The following is a 14,490-nucleotide window of genomic DNA, read 5'->3' as shown; positions in this document are numbered from 1 at the left end:
ACCAAGTCGACAATTGCCGAGTGCTGTCATCAAGAGCACTCAGTAAACAAATTTTGGATATAATCTGTCCCCCCACCCCCACGTATTTTATAACCCTCAAATGACAGTTTATGTGTTCTTATAGATCACGTTACCATAATGCAAAAATAACACGGGAGCTTGGGGGCTTAAAAGTTTTCTGTTCACTGTCCATCGAGCTGGGGGAGGGCACAGAATAGATCCTAGATTTTATCTTTTGTGAAGATTTGATTGTAAGATATAGAGATTGCAGGTATCTAATTTTTAAGTTTGATCGAGTGGTGAAATTTCGGAAACATTCCATTTTGCAGAGAAGATTTCTGAACATATTTGAAGAAAAGTATATTTAGATGATAAATATCAAATAAAGAGAACAAAAGTGAAAATTTATAAGCATTTTTTTTTAAAAATGTGAAAGATAGCGGCATCAAAATTGGTCAAACTTTGTGTCAAATTGAGCGTAAATACTATGGTCATAATTAGCTCGCACCAATTTAAGCATTCCTAATTTTGGCTATTTTTATTGATTTTTTTGCTATGATTTAGTTTCAATTTTATTTATGATTTTGAAGTAATTTTAGGGAAATTTCGTTTCCTCTAAGTGCAATTTAAAGGATATTTTGGAGGAAAGATGAAAACTGAAATCAGATTTCATTAGTCATATACTAGGAAATCAATCTACAAAGGTAATTATTTTGCTTAACCAAAACTTGCAAATTACTACTTACTTTTAGAAGAAAGATAGTAGGTAAATTGTGTTAACAATTCAATTCCAATGAAAATTAGAAAATTACTATTGAAGTAAATTGAAAATGAATGAGCGGAAAACTCACCACAACCGTTGTAGTTTTAAAAGCAGCAATTTAGTCTTTTGTTAATAAAAATTGAATTGTCTAGATCACTTTTTGAAATGATTTAAAACCACAGATTTTAAAACTTTTTAGTGTCTTCTAACTTTATTACAGTATTAGATTTTATCAATATTAAAGTCTTCTATGAGCATAATTACTATCAAAGAATCTGCGAACTTAAGTTTTGTTATTATTTACCAGAACAGTTCAAAAATTTTACTTTGGTACCTAGTAAAGAATTGCCACCCCTGATAGACGAATATTAGTTTAAGCACAATTGCGGACCGCTGTTGATGGCCATGCCTCTCATGCGCTGTGGGATGTAATCCGGAAATCGCGGGTCGGTTATCGCGTCAAAGCCGCGACATGCGCGAAGCGCGCCCACCGAATCGCCAGTCGGAAATTCTTTTCGCTTTTTTCTCCAGTTCGGCTAGTTGCCATACCATGGCGTATTTTATTCTGTTCAATTTCACATAGTATGTTCATGCGTGGAAAGTTATCAGTCGTTTCTGATTGGTTAATAAATGGCTCGTTTAAATTCTATTCAAGAATACCACCCTTTTGCAAAAGTGTGGGGCAATTGTTGAAAAGATTCTATCTGTCTCTCTCTCTCTCTCTATATATATATATATATATATATATATATATATATACATATATATATATATATATATATATATATATTAATGTATTCATTCATTCAATTATTCGATGATTTATTTATTTAGAGTTCTATATTTCTACATAAACAATATAAACTTGTCTTTGAATTCAAAATTGATATTTTCTGCTCTTATACAGCACCTATTTTTGTTTTTAGAAAGACGCTTGGGATGTTGCTTATTTAGGAAAATCATTGTTTGAGTTGTACAAAAACTGCAATGGGTTTGCAATATAACAAGGGAAAATCTGGAAATTTTCTTACAATTTTCATACTGATGAACAAAAGGTACTGCCGTTGCCATTTCTTTAAAAAAAAACACTAATTGTTCCAAAAAACGAGGTTGAAATAGAAGATTTTTGCAAATTATTTTGACATTTTTGCACCTTTCAGCATAGAAGTAATTTTGAGTTACGAATCCTGCAACAGACATGAGGCAGAACATGGGGCTATAGCTTATGAATCCGAGATAAGTACAATTACGTATCTAGGGGCTCCTGATAATTTTGTAAAGCTGTAATTCCAAAAACTGTGCTTAGAAGTTACAATAGAGTACAATAGTTACTTTAGCACTAATTACACCATTTATTATCTTTCATTATACCAACTAAATAAACTATTACACCAACTAGATAAACCATAACAAAAATAACGATTACTACATAACAATAGCACGTCCGCATTTTTCGTACTGATAAATCATACATTCAAAAATCTATGGTATGCCACCTCAGGTCTCACGCAAATTATTAATGAAACGTAATTGAATTGACGCAACTGTCCCTTTTTCGTGGAATAAACATTGCCATTTATGACAAAAATTAGGGCGTGACTTTGCTTCGATTATGATTTGTATAGTTTATTGATTGTTAGAAAAATGAGAAAAAACAAACTAATGTAAATTGTGCATAAGATAAGCTTGAGATAGCTTAGATGCTCTACTTGAGCAGCGTATACTTGGTTAAAGAAATGAAACCTTGAGAAACAAAAAACGAATGGGTTATTAGAGATGCCTAAGGTCGACACCTTGAGAGTATTAGTGAAATGGTTATAATTTTCGTCTCGCAGGAAAGGAACACTGGTTCGAATCTTGTACTGGTCCATATTTACAGTAATTGCGTCTGCTTAGACCACCCTAATAAAAAGAAATTGAAATACCGGTTTTAAATAATATACACCATTATAAAGGAATTGGGTAAATTGTCCTGACACCCAAAATAGCAGATGAATGTTCATATTCTAGCGGGGGTGAACGAAATAGTTCTAGACTGACCTCCAAGGGTGTAAATTGAGCTCTGAACAGCCCTGATCACACAGAACACAGCAACCATCACCTGCTCCTGCGTTGGAAAAGGCATCTGTTTCTTGTGTGAGAGTCGCACTTCGTTCAACGTCATCGCCTCCCGGTGAATCGGTTTCTCCGCCACCACTAGCGCCACTTTGGTAACTCCTGTAACGTTTAATCAGTTTTTAAGCGTGTCTTAAAAAGCAGTTAATCATGTTTTAAAAAGCAGTTAATCCAGTTCATCCGATTATAAAGACAACCAAGTTTCATTAAAAACCAATCTGAGTTTTTCGTCATTTCAGCCACAAGTTAGTAGGATTCAAAGACCACAAAGATTTATCAATAGGACAAAAAGTATGTTTTACCCTCCAGACGACAGAGCCTTCTTATGATTTCTGCCTCTCCTGCTACTCGTGTTATCCATTCTGGTCTTGGGACGAACAGGTGGGTGGTGTCTAATCTGGGCCGGGTCTTCAGTTGCTACTGATGAGACTCCAGACGAAGTAGTGGACGAGGCTTCACTCGGAAGTGACGAAGGCCGAGAGGGTTTCCCAGAGTCGGTATTGATGGGGTTTCGCTACAATAGAGAAAAACGATCGAAGTTATTATAGTCATCAAAAAAGTTACCAAAGCCTACCCGGGTTGAAGGATCTCATTACCTTTCTTAAGATAATACAACACATGAACCACATATAATATACTTCAATATCCCTAGTCCAGACCTCGATATCCAGGCCGGGGAAATTTTGCAAAAAGAAGCAAGCAGTAAAAACGGTAACTACGGTTGAAACGTCGCAATTCATCGCAATTTTCTTCCATAATTTTTCGGATGAAGTGAAAGTGGTGAAATTATGTAAGATAAACGCTAATTTTCAGCGTTGATCTTACATAACGTCATAACAGCACCACAAATCTACATAACTACGCGCATTTTACATGGCTCGGAATGAGTATAATATTTTGATTTCTGTTGATATGAGCAACAATTGTAGCAAAAAATGTTGCAGTTCAATTTACCACCCGAAAACCACTAAACCACAACAAAGCTCATTTCTCCATTTCTTTCTGTCTTTAGCACACATTATACTTAAAGACAGTACAGATTCAAATGCTAATTTATCAAAAAAAAACAAAGTAATTTGAAGCTCAATGCTTTAATAAACTTTTAGTTACGCAAGAATAACGCTATAATAAAGCCAAAATAATCTTTAAAAATTGTGATTTTTTTTGGTTTAAATATACAAACGCATAAACAAATCCAGAATTTGTTTATAAGCCTCGCAAGAACTCTCAAAATTTTGGCGAGATTTTGCATCATAACCTTTGAAGCTGACCGGGTAATTCAAAAGAGGTTTTCTTAAACTCTGAATTAAACCATTGGTTGTCAAAAAATTGATAAAGCAATATGGAGCCTGTCAAAGATCTTACAAGGAAACAAGGAAACCATATATGCTTAATTGAATGATTTGGGTATCGTTGTATGCTCGTTTTGCCATATGTTTTTTTTTCTGTTCAAGACACAACAAAAAGTGTGGCAGAGCAAAATCAACAGTAACAACTTTTAATTGTCATTGAAAACATGAGTTTTTCTCACAAGGGATAAAGTTTCATTTAAAAAACTAAAACCTTGTTGTCTGAAATAAACTGTTTTTTAATCAATTGTCTCTTGGTTGAAGCAACTTTGTTGTTTAATTAACTCAGCTTACCCGTAAAAACTTGCTAGGCAAAACTGTTGCCAACAATTCTTCATTTTTTTGCATATTTTAAACCTGTTGATCTACAAGAAAGAAAAAAACTTGATTCAAATTTTTTTCATTTGATTTCGTCTAGCAAAATTGTTTGGACAAATTTGACGCTTTTGGGTTTTTCTTTAATTTTTTGCCCCTCGATATACCTAAAACTATCAATAAAGCTAAGTGCAGTTATATATTATGTGATACTTAAAAACTCATGTTTTTTGCATTGACTTTATTTTATCGACAGTTAAAGCTACTGGGACGGCAATTCTGCTTTTACTGATTTCCTAGTGCTAAAAATCATTTTTATGGAAGGTCTTTGACTATCAGATTAACTTCAACAATCATTTTCAATCATTTTAATGTAAATATTAAAAACTAATTTTCAGAATTAAATAATGGTCTAGGAAAACTCATTTATCAATAATTTGGAAACCACTGTTTTACTCGGGGAAAATGAGATTTTTTTTAAAACACCTCTTTTTGTTGTAAGGACTTTTTAGCTCAGGATGTTAATAGTTTTTATCAAAGCAGAATAAAAAAAATAAAACATCTCTTTAAAAGGACCCAGACAACTTTATATCTGCATGAGTGCAACTTGATGGTCAATTAGCAGAGATTGGCTCCGTAAATGTCTGTTTTGAAAGAAGTTTTTGAAATTGGTCTTCTACAGTTAATTCATGCTCACCCACCTTGAGACTTTAAGTAGTTTAATGATTTTTGATTGACTTTGATGTATTTGTGATTTTTGAACCTTTTCCATTTTTGACATTATCAGAGGGTTTTCTAATTATTCTGTCCGAGTTACATGAAAATACCCAGTAACATGAAAACGGATGTATTTTGCACGATTCTCCGGGCCTTAATCTCCTTATTTTTTGCGTCATTTGCAAAAAAAAATTGTCTGAAATGAACCCCGATTTTTCGTGTTCGAAATACATGATGTTCTTAAGCTGAAACCCACGAATGATTGCGTAAAAATCACAAGATTTCTTTTTTACAATATTTTTTGGTGTTTGGACGTGAAATTTAGACATATGGAACTGCTTTGGGTTGTTTTTTGGTGTTATTTTTAGTTTTCATGTTCAATTGCTTTTGTGCCTAATTCAACCCAACTGGGTTTTAATCGGAAAAACTTCAGTACCTCATATACTGTAGACGACTGTCAGAAAATTGGTCAACTGTCTGTAATCTATTGTGATGGTAACTGGGTTTCGATACTTAAACCAAAGTAAGCGTTTTTAAAAAATATCACCTTTGTGTTGATTCTTCTTCTTCAGAAAAGAACAACTGAAAAAATAAGCTGAAAAAAAATTCTTAAAAAAATTGATTATTTCCCTCATACCCTCATTCACACGAGAAATCGTAATTTTTCATCACAGGAGTAAAATTTTCGCGCGTGAAACCACACGAAACCCATTTTCCACACCGTTTTTTTGTTTTTTTTTCATCACATGAAAAAAATCGAGTGAATGCACACGAGAATTTTAGTGATTACATCGTTCCTTATTCAATTTGTTTTCTGGTTTTCGGGTGCAAGTTTTTGCAATTAAAGGAATCGAGGGGTTCCTTATTTTTGAGCGGGGCACGAAAATATGAGATTTAGATTTTAAAGTTAACTCGCACCGCCTTATTTTTTACCGATTTCCTCTGAACTCAAAACGATGCGATTCGATCAATTGCAGAGTTCCGATCTGCAGTTGTTGACGTTGTTTGTTATGGCTTCTTTTATCAACCATGTCAAACCAATATCCTTTACAATTTGTAACTCGGGTTATACTTGGAGCCCTCTAAAAATTCGAAAATTTTATCTGACGTCAAATCATTTTTGTCTTGTACAATTGTCAATACGATTTTTGTCTTGCATTGAATACAATTTCACTGTTATTGATATTACGTTTTATTATTGTCGCCATTAATAACAAAAAAGAAAGCAGCAAAATTGAACAAACGTTCAATCTGCCATTTTAAATTATGACTCATATAAAGGATTCATTTTTTTGTTCAATATTTGGTATTAATTTTTCTCAAAGCACCAAAAATATCGTTTTTCAATACGCAATATAGAAAAATGGAAAAAACGACAGACTTCACTAACAAAAGGGACAATTGATCTTTTTTTCAATTGAAAGTGTCTTTTTGTTTGCACACGTCACATTAAAGAAATTGTGAGCTGTCTATCTTTTCTGTGTTAAAACTAAATATCAGTTCAATTAACCGATATCTCGCATAATCGAAACTTGGAAAACCTGTATATTTAAAGCAAAAAGGAACAAATTTATTTAATTGTTTCACAGATGAACAATTTTTCGGCCCTTCTTTTGGCGGTCGCTACTTGCTATTTTGTGCAATTTATATAGCGCTTAATAAGTATTATTTGAGATTCGGCTAAACATAATTGAAGCTTAATGAGCGCTTATGTACTTTGTATGTGCTCACGGCTGAACAAAAGCGCTCACTCAAGGTGGAGTTGATGACATAAAAGTTCTACGAGCCGACCAGAAACAAAGCCGAAAAGTTCTAGTTAACAAGCCCGCATCAAATTCAAAAGAGTAAATGAACATAAAATGAGAATTTTCCTATTTTGATTAAATTGATTTTTAGTGAGAATGGTTTGCTGGATTAAAAGTGCTCGAAAATGTGCCCCAATTTTTTTTGCCCTGCTTAACTTCATTTTTATTGCGCGTAAATAAGAGTAATTGATTTTTCGGTTAACACTCACTTCTATAAAAAGCTGGCCTTTAGATAGAAAATGACACAAAGAGCAAAGATACGCGGAAAAAACATGCGTAAAATTTTTGAATGGATCAATTTATAAATTTTTGAATATCTAATAATCTAAGGGAGCATTAGTCATCGAGCTTCTTTAAAAAAGGGGGCGGGACTATTTCCTTTAAGGTGGACTCAGCTGTACTTAATCCGTTTAATAATAAATCCTCCTATATTGGAATCATTTTGGGAGACTAAATTCACAATTACAGTGTCAAAACCTTGAATTTGAAAAAAGAAAAAAATCCATTGACCATTTTAGAAATGTTTCAATAACAGCTTTGGCCTCACCAAGCCCGTGTGAGCAAAAGAAAATTGTTTCTATTCAAATCATTCTAGGACTAAGAAAACAATGGTTGATTTCGTTAAATGACTATTGCTACCCAATGAGAGGGGGCCACTCCTAACTTTTTTTAAAATCTCACCCAAAGAGAGGGGAGATCATCAAATATCACTTCTTACTAAAGTACCAAAAGAAAAGAGATGCAGCGCTATGTTATTTTGGCCATCTCATCGAGGGTGTCCCGCGCTTTTTCACCCCTATTCATTTAACCCCCTATCATTTAACACCGATTTATTCACCCCTGTATCTTTTAACCCCACTATCTTTTAACCCCTCTATCATTTCACCCCGATTTTAATCTTTATAAAATAAGGAATAATAAACCCTCATCGAGGTTTACGTGTTTAGTTTCAGAATAATTTTAATCAACCACGATTCCACCAAACTACGATTTGGTGAATTTAATCACTTCGTTAATACGTAATCAACTTCCAATTCTTTATTCAACGAATTGTGTTAATCAACGTTTTATTCAAGGAAAAAATATTTTCAAAATAAAAATTTAAGCTGTTTTGTTGAGTATAAAATTTCTGGGCAACTCGATTTTGCTGCGTTTTAGGGGAAAAACATGAAGACACATTAGCCCAAGACCCGCCTTTCATGTTCTACAGAGTAAATGGTCTAGGTCGTACAGCAGCCTTTCTGATTCACACCTTTGAACCCAAAATTGGCGGCCTAAATTCCACCCAGCGAAACAAAAAGCATGCTTCAATTACAAAAACAAGGTCATCTTAAGAACATCAAAGGCGCCATTTCGGTCACTGTTGGCTTACAAAATTTGGGCAATAATTGGAAAACCTAAATATATGCTTTAAGTTAATATTTACCCTCTAGATTAGGCGCGATTATTTAAGATTGTTTGAAGTTCAATGTTGCGGGCGAGATCAAAGTTAAGAATCTTAACTAGTAGGCAATGCAAGTGTGAGAGTATAAGGCGACACCTATTTTGAAAGCAGGAAGTTGAAGAAAACCCATTAAGGCTTTGTTATGGTTAAGCGCAGTGATCAAAGATTGAAACGTAATCGCTTGATAAAAGATTGATAACAGCAATGTGAATTAATCGGTTGAGATAGAGTCGAAAGTTGTTGAACAAGGGCATGTTTTGATAGCTAATGAAGAGAAGTTGCGTAAGTTGCAAGAAAATGCTACCCACCACTGAAGCCATCCCATTAAAAAATTTAACAAAACATACTGGTATTGCATAAAAGAATATTATTATGAGTCCAGTAGCAAAATTGCATTGAAACCAAATCAACGTCTCAAGTCAATCATGCTTCACTTTCCTTGTAAATTTTCAGGTTTTGAGATATCAACAAAAATTCTAAAAAAAGGTGTTCTCTAGAGAACTGTTTAGGATTAATAGAACATTAAATGCTAAATAAATATTCAAAACGAGAAATTTTAATGACAAAAACAAAGCTAATATTTCCTTGGATGTTTTAGTGGGCGTCGTGATATATACTATGGTACTAAAAAGCTACGTACACCTGGAGATTTGTTAAAAAGCATTATAAACATCAACAAAACAACAATTTGAGTTCAAATCGGTTCTATAATAACTCATCATCACAATTTAGCTTGCAGACGGTTTGTATAGTTCTTCATACAGGATTCTAACGACATCTACTTCAATTTCGTTTTAAATTTTTGACACTTTTTCTTCTAAATTTTCCCAAAAATTGTTTTTTATTCGTGTATCCTTCAAAATTGCCCATACATTAGCAATTGGATGCAGATTAAGACTATAACTGGCCATTCTAGTGCTTTTACTACTTTTCTTTTTTAAAAAGTTGCCAGAAATCTTTGATTTATACAAATGAGCTTAATCTTGCTGATAAAGGTCCTGAAAATGCATTCATAATTGATCAAAATTTCCAAACAACTGCCAAGGTTCATTTTATTTGGTCATCTAGTAAGCATTATCCGTCCATGTGATTGTATTTCTCCCAAACATATAAGTGATCGCATGTCAAAACTCAATGTTTTTCTTTCAAGAAATCTTGTTCCATTTTTTCAATAAATGCTAGCAATTCCGTCACTTGAGATGCGCGCACTAATTTCAGCACTAAAAACAACACTCTGGCACAAATATATGGTCCTCATGAGCACATTCATACATCTTTTTAAATTTTTTTCGGACTTTTTTGACAATTTTGAGGAATTTACGCAACTTTTTTAGCCCTCGAAACAAACTGTTACTTTTCAAGCAACGTTTTCATTTAATGCATTCACCGGATTTGTCATTCACTTGGACTTCTTGCAGCGTAATAACATGACAAACATTGGAAAATCATTTTTTAAAATGATTTTAAGCTTTTTTTAAGCTTTTAAAAGATTTTTAAGCGGAGAAAATAAGAATGACATTTCTCTCAAAATTTTTCAATCATTCACCATTTTCACGCCTTAGCGCGAATCATTCTGACGGAGCACGAAAAAAATATTCCGAGCTTTTTGGTACAATAGTATATCAACGTTTTGCTTCTGAATTTTCCGCAAATTTTCAAGACCTTAGTAGCTAATGACAACCAGATGTCAAAACTACGGCTGATTTTGAAAATGTTAACAGTGTCACTATAGCGTAACAATTCTACAGCTGTTTGTGGGCTAACGTTAAGGTTTTCGACGGATAATGTTAATATGATTTACATAAATTGTGAACAATCACAACACTTTAAGATCCGCTAATGATCAATAATTTAAACTTTAAAAGTTTAAATGTAAAAAATATGGATTACTCGGCAGAGAGATCTTTGTTCTAACAAAAAAGATTCTCCATTTTATCTGACTTGTTCGCTTTGTTTCTCACAGCGCTCTTTGGAAACATGATTTTTGCATATCGGCAAAGTGAACCAAATAGAATAAGCAATTTCATTTATATGCTCATATTTAACCTATAACCTTTCTCAGATATTAATGAACAAAACAGCTTTGAATTGTCTCTAAACCAATCTTGTTTTGCATATCTTTTTATTTTTGTTTTTCAGATAACAATTGTTTCCCTTCAAACTTGGTGGGTAAAAGTATTCTGTATTACGTGCAATTATGCTAATTTAAAATTTTTTATGCAAATTGCTAGTATTTGAAGTTTTAAAAGTCTCAAACTAAATGATTTTCTGCTGACCGATATAAAAAAGCATTAAATTCTTCGAATTTTTTTGATTGGTTACTATTTTGGAGTTGGAGTTTTGATTAACGTATCGCTGCAATTTAGAAAAAAACTAATTCTATTACCATTAAATAAGTGAAACTTAAATAATTCATGAAAAACATGCCAGCAATATCGCTTTTAAATAATAAACATGACTGCTGGAAAAAGAATCACTAAAACTCCAAATCATTAATAAAATGATTTTAAGAAATATAATTTTTGTTACTTCTGAGGCAATGACACTAAATAATTGTGAAATAAAAGCAGCAAATCTTGAAAACAAACAACTTGAATACATCAACTTTCAAAAATTGATTGTGATTCAAGTCAGTTACTTTTGATTTGTACAAGATTGTAACGAAACTATTTATTTCGTACGCATTTGTCTTCATCTCCAACAGTCATCATCAGTTTTCTTCATACACAATCAATGAAATTGTCTGTTACTTTTTTATTGTACAATTGCAAAATCGAATGCATTTCGAGATAAATAAAAATTTGACAAAAAACGAACACAGAATAGTTCTTGCCTAGAATATGTAGAATTTGCCACCAAACAGTTTTAAAGCTAAAACTATAGGAAAATTATACGCGGTCAGTTTTTTTGTATGATACAATCGGGCTCTGTCTGGAAATCTTGTTTCTCTCAAAATTTTTATGAAATTCTGTGCTTAAACACGGATTTATAATGACAAAGTACAGAATAAAAAATTTCGCAAAAACCTTTTTAACGCTGGTAACGTTTTCGCGTTCTGAATTTAAAAAAACAAGATGGATGACTTGCGTTTCATTTAACTGATTGCAAATTTATTACGCTGGGGAGGTAGCAATTTTTTTGGGATCCAGAGATATCGGATTGTTTTAGGATCTTCATTGTGTTAAGGTTATTTTCTCAAATTTTTTAAAATTCTTAACTGAAAAAATGTATTGAAAAAAATCACAAAATTGAAGATAAAAAGCTTAATGAGAGAATTAATTATCAAGATGGTGCTTGTATGCAGATCCCAAAATTGCAGATCATTCACAGTTTTTCCTAAGAAAAAGAGAATTTCGTTTGAGACCATTGGATTTTTATGAGGCGTGCCATTTTAAGCAACTTTTGCCGTAAAGAAATTTTTGGAACATAACAAAAAAGATTAGAAAATCGAGAACCTATTTGACTAAAACGTTGTTAGAAGTCAGTAAGGAAAGTATGCAAGCCAAATTATGGACGTTGAAAAAGAAAAATCTTCATGAGGCGTTCTAGATCACAAAAATTCAAACTTTCGTTTTCATTTAATTTTCATGTGTATGTATGTAGCTTCATGTTACCATAGCGTTATGGTAGTTATATTCATGGAAACTATCAGAATATAGAAAACCCTTGACTTTGCTTAACTTACAGGTCTAAAGGTAGGCGTTAACGTTGAGGCGATCAATAACTGATCATCGTTCTGTTTTGTTAAATAAGTCTTCGAGTTATCACTAACTCCACTGTTACTAAAGCCACTCTGTTCGGAAACTATTGAGTAATTGGAAGATTCCGATGATGCCATCGAGTTACGTAACGAATCACGTAATGAACTCGGGCCGCTGCTCTGATTGGACGACGTTGCCGACACGCGTGGATCCGAGTCAGAACTCGACCTCTGCGATGCTTCAGCTCCTTTCGAGGGTAGCAAATTTTTCGGCAAGTAGGGTTTGAAAGCACTGCTTGGGTTTGTTTGGGAATTTGCAAGGTGGGAGGGGGTTTCGGAGGGTAACATGATAGGTTTGGGCATTTCTGGGGCGCCTTCTTCTGGACTGGGTGTCGGGGACCCGCTAGCATTACTCGTCAAATCAGTACTGGTACTTCCGTAAATCTGTGACATCTGGATATTATTACCGGACATCAAAGCGGGTGTTAATTTGGACTGGGACGCCGACAAGGGTGCGTAAATTGAAGTATTAGAGCAGCTGACAATACCAGAATCCGCCGGAGAATTTATGGACGGCGACGTTCCAGAATCCCCAAATGTCTGGGAGTCTTCCGACGTATTGACAGGAATCGGCGTGAGTTCCATAACTGCGGATCTAATTCTCCTATGAAAACCTGCACTTGCAGGTCCCGATTTTGACTTCCCGGTTATTACTGTTGGTCCAGCTGTAACAGGTCCGGTTATAACAGCACCCTGTTTTATAACTGAGTAATTTATTACTACCCCAGGTGAGTTGATTACAGAATGGGGCGATCCAGTTTTAATAGACTTGATTGGAGAGTTTGGTGGCTTTCCGGGCGCTTGTCCAGGTGATAAAGTAATCAACTGATTCGAGTGTGGTTGCAATTCAGTTATTGACGGCTGAAAGACAGAATTATCTGGATTTGGTTCGCCTGTGTTTAAGCCTCGGCCAGCTGTAACTGGAGTGTTGCCAGCATTTTTCTGAACCGGATACGATTTCGCGGTGGTCGGTAAAATTTTCTGGGGGTGAAAGATAGCTTGACCAGGGGGTATATTATAAGGTTGAAAATGGGTCAAATTTTGGGCACCGATTTGGGTCGAATAATGAGTTGTAATTAACCCCGGGTTTTGGTTTGAAACTTGAGCCGTATTTTGCGATAAATTCTGGGATAAATTACGTGCTAATAAATCAGTCGTTGTAAAATTTTGGGTTAAATTAGAAGTTTGGGCCAAATTTTGATTTGAAATTGGAGCTCTTTTAGTGGGCGAATTCAAGGGTAACGTTGCTGGTGAGTCGAAAGGTAATTTACACGCGGGCGATTTTTGGGGTAAATTGTTAACGGGTAAAACAGGAACTAGCGAAGCTGGGTATATATCTTCCGGAATCGTGCTGGCTTTTTGGCGTCGGTGTGCCGGGGAATTTGTGTGTTTATGCGCGGGCGATTTATTTTGAACGTTACCCGTAGAATAATTCTGTAATTCGGACATGCTGTGATGGTAATCCTGCAATAAACAAGACTGGATTAAAAAACGATAAAATCCACCCAAAATTTGGCTGCTTTTCTATTGGTGAAATTTTACTTTAGTCACATGCGTTTTCTCTGCAAACCATTGGGAATACGCGGGAATAATCAAAGTAAAGGGGAAAAATCCCCCCACATTTCGCATTGATTATGGATCAAATTCGAATTTGGGCCTGTCAAAGTGTCTAAAATGTAAAACGCATACATGCTTCGCTGAATAAAACCATACGTCCAGTTTAGACAATGACAGCTAATTTTTGGCTCGTTTATTTTTTTTTTCGTTGTAACCTCCTTTCCCCTTTAGCATATTCTATTTTTAATATTTGCTCAAGTCAGTTTAAAATTTGCCAATCAAACGAAAGCGTGTCGAGTATTGTATCGATTTTTAAATTTGTAAGATTAGTAAAATGGTAAAGATCAAGAACATTGTGAAAATGTAATGTAATATCCCTTGAAGCGGTTAAAGCCTTTAAAGGTAGACCTTTGACTATTTTATCCTCGGAGCATCTTGAGCTAAGGAAAAATAGCGAAGTAAAAGCGGAATAATAACGAAGCAAATTTTCTTTTTAAAGCTATCAATTATTAACGAATACCGCAGGAAAATTTCTGAGCTGTATCGAGTTTAATTTTTGCTACAGTTATGGATAGAAAGGGGGAGGGGGTGTTTGTTTGTTATTATTTTGGACTACTGAACCACCTAAAATATATGGAATGATGGTGTATGGTTGGAAAATAATC

General features: G+C 34.2%; 1 protein-coding gene across 5 annotated transcripts in view; it reads right to left on the bottom strand.

Moving 5' to 3' along the window:
• LOC142350280 (uncharacterized) overlaps positions 1 to 14,490 on the bottom strand; it is a 123,079-nt gene that overhangs the window by 58,664 nt on the left and 49,925 nt on the right. For all 5 annotated transcript variants that reach the window (XM_075402062.1, XM_075402064.1, XM_075402066.1 and 2 more), the window contains exons 2-4: positions 12,194 to 13,732; positions 3,181 to 3,392; positions 2,804 to 2,980 (exon numbers count right to left, since the gene is read on the bottom strand). In XM_075402062.1, coding sequence (XP_075258177.1) covers positions 2,804 to 2,980; positions 3,181 to 3,392; positions 12,194 to 13,732 — 1,928 coding nt within the window. The remainder of the gene's footprint in view (positions 1 to 2,803; positions 2,981 to 3,180; positions 3,393 to 12,193; positions 13,733 to 14,490) is intronic.

Source organism: Convolutriloba macropyga, chromosome 12 (assembly GCF_964194025.1).
Source record: "Convolutriloba macropyga chromosome 12, txConMacr16.3, whole genome shotgun sequence".
NCBI classification, from domain to species: Eukaryota; Metazoa; Xenacoelomorpha; order Acoela; family Convolutidae; genus Convolutriloba; species Convolutriloba macropyga.
The sequence above is the reverse complement of the archived record's forward strand: the minus strand, read 5'-3'. Positions and strand labels throughout refer to the sequence as shown.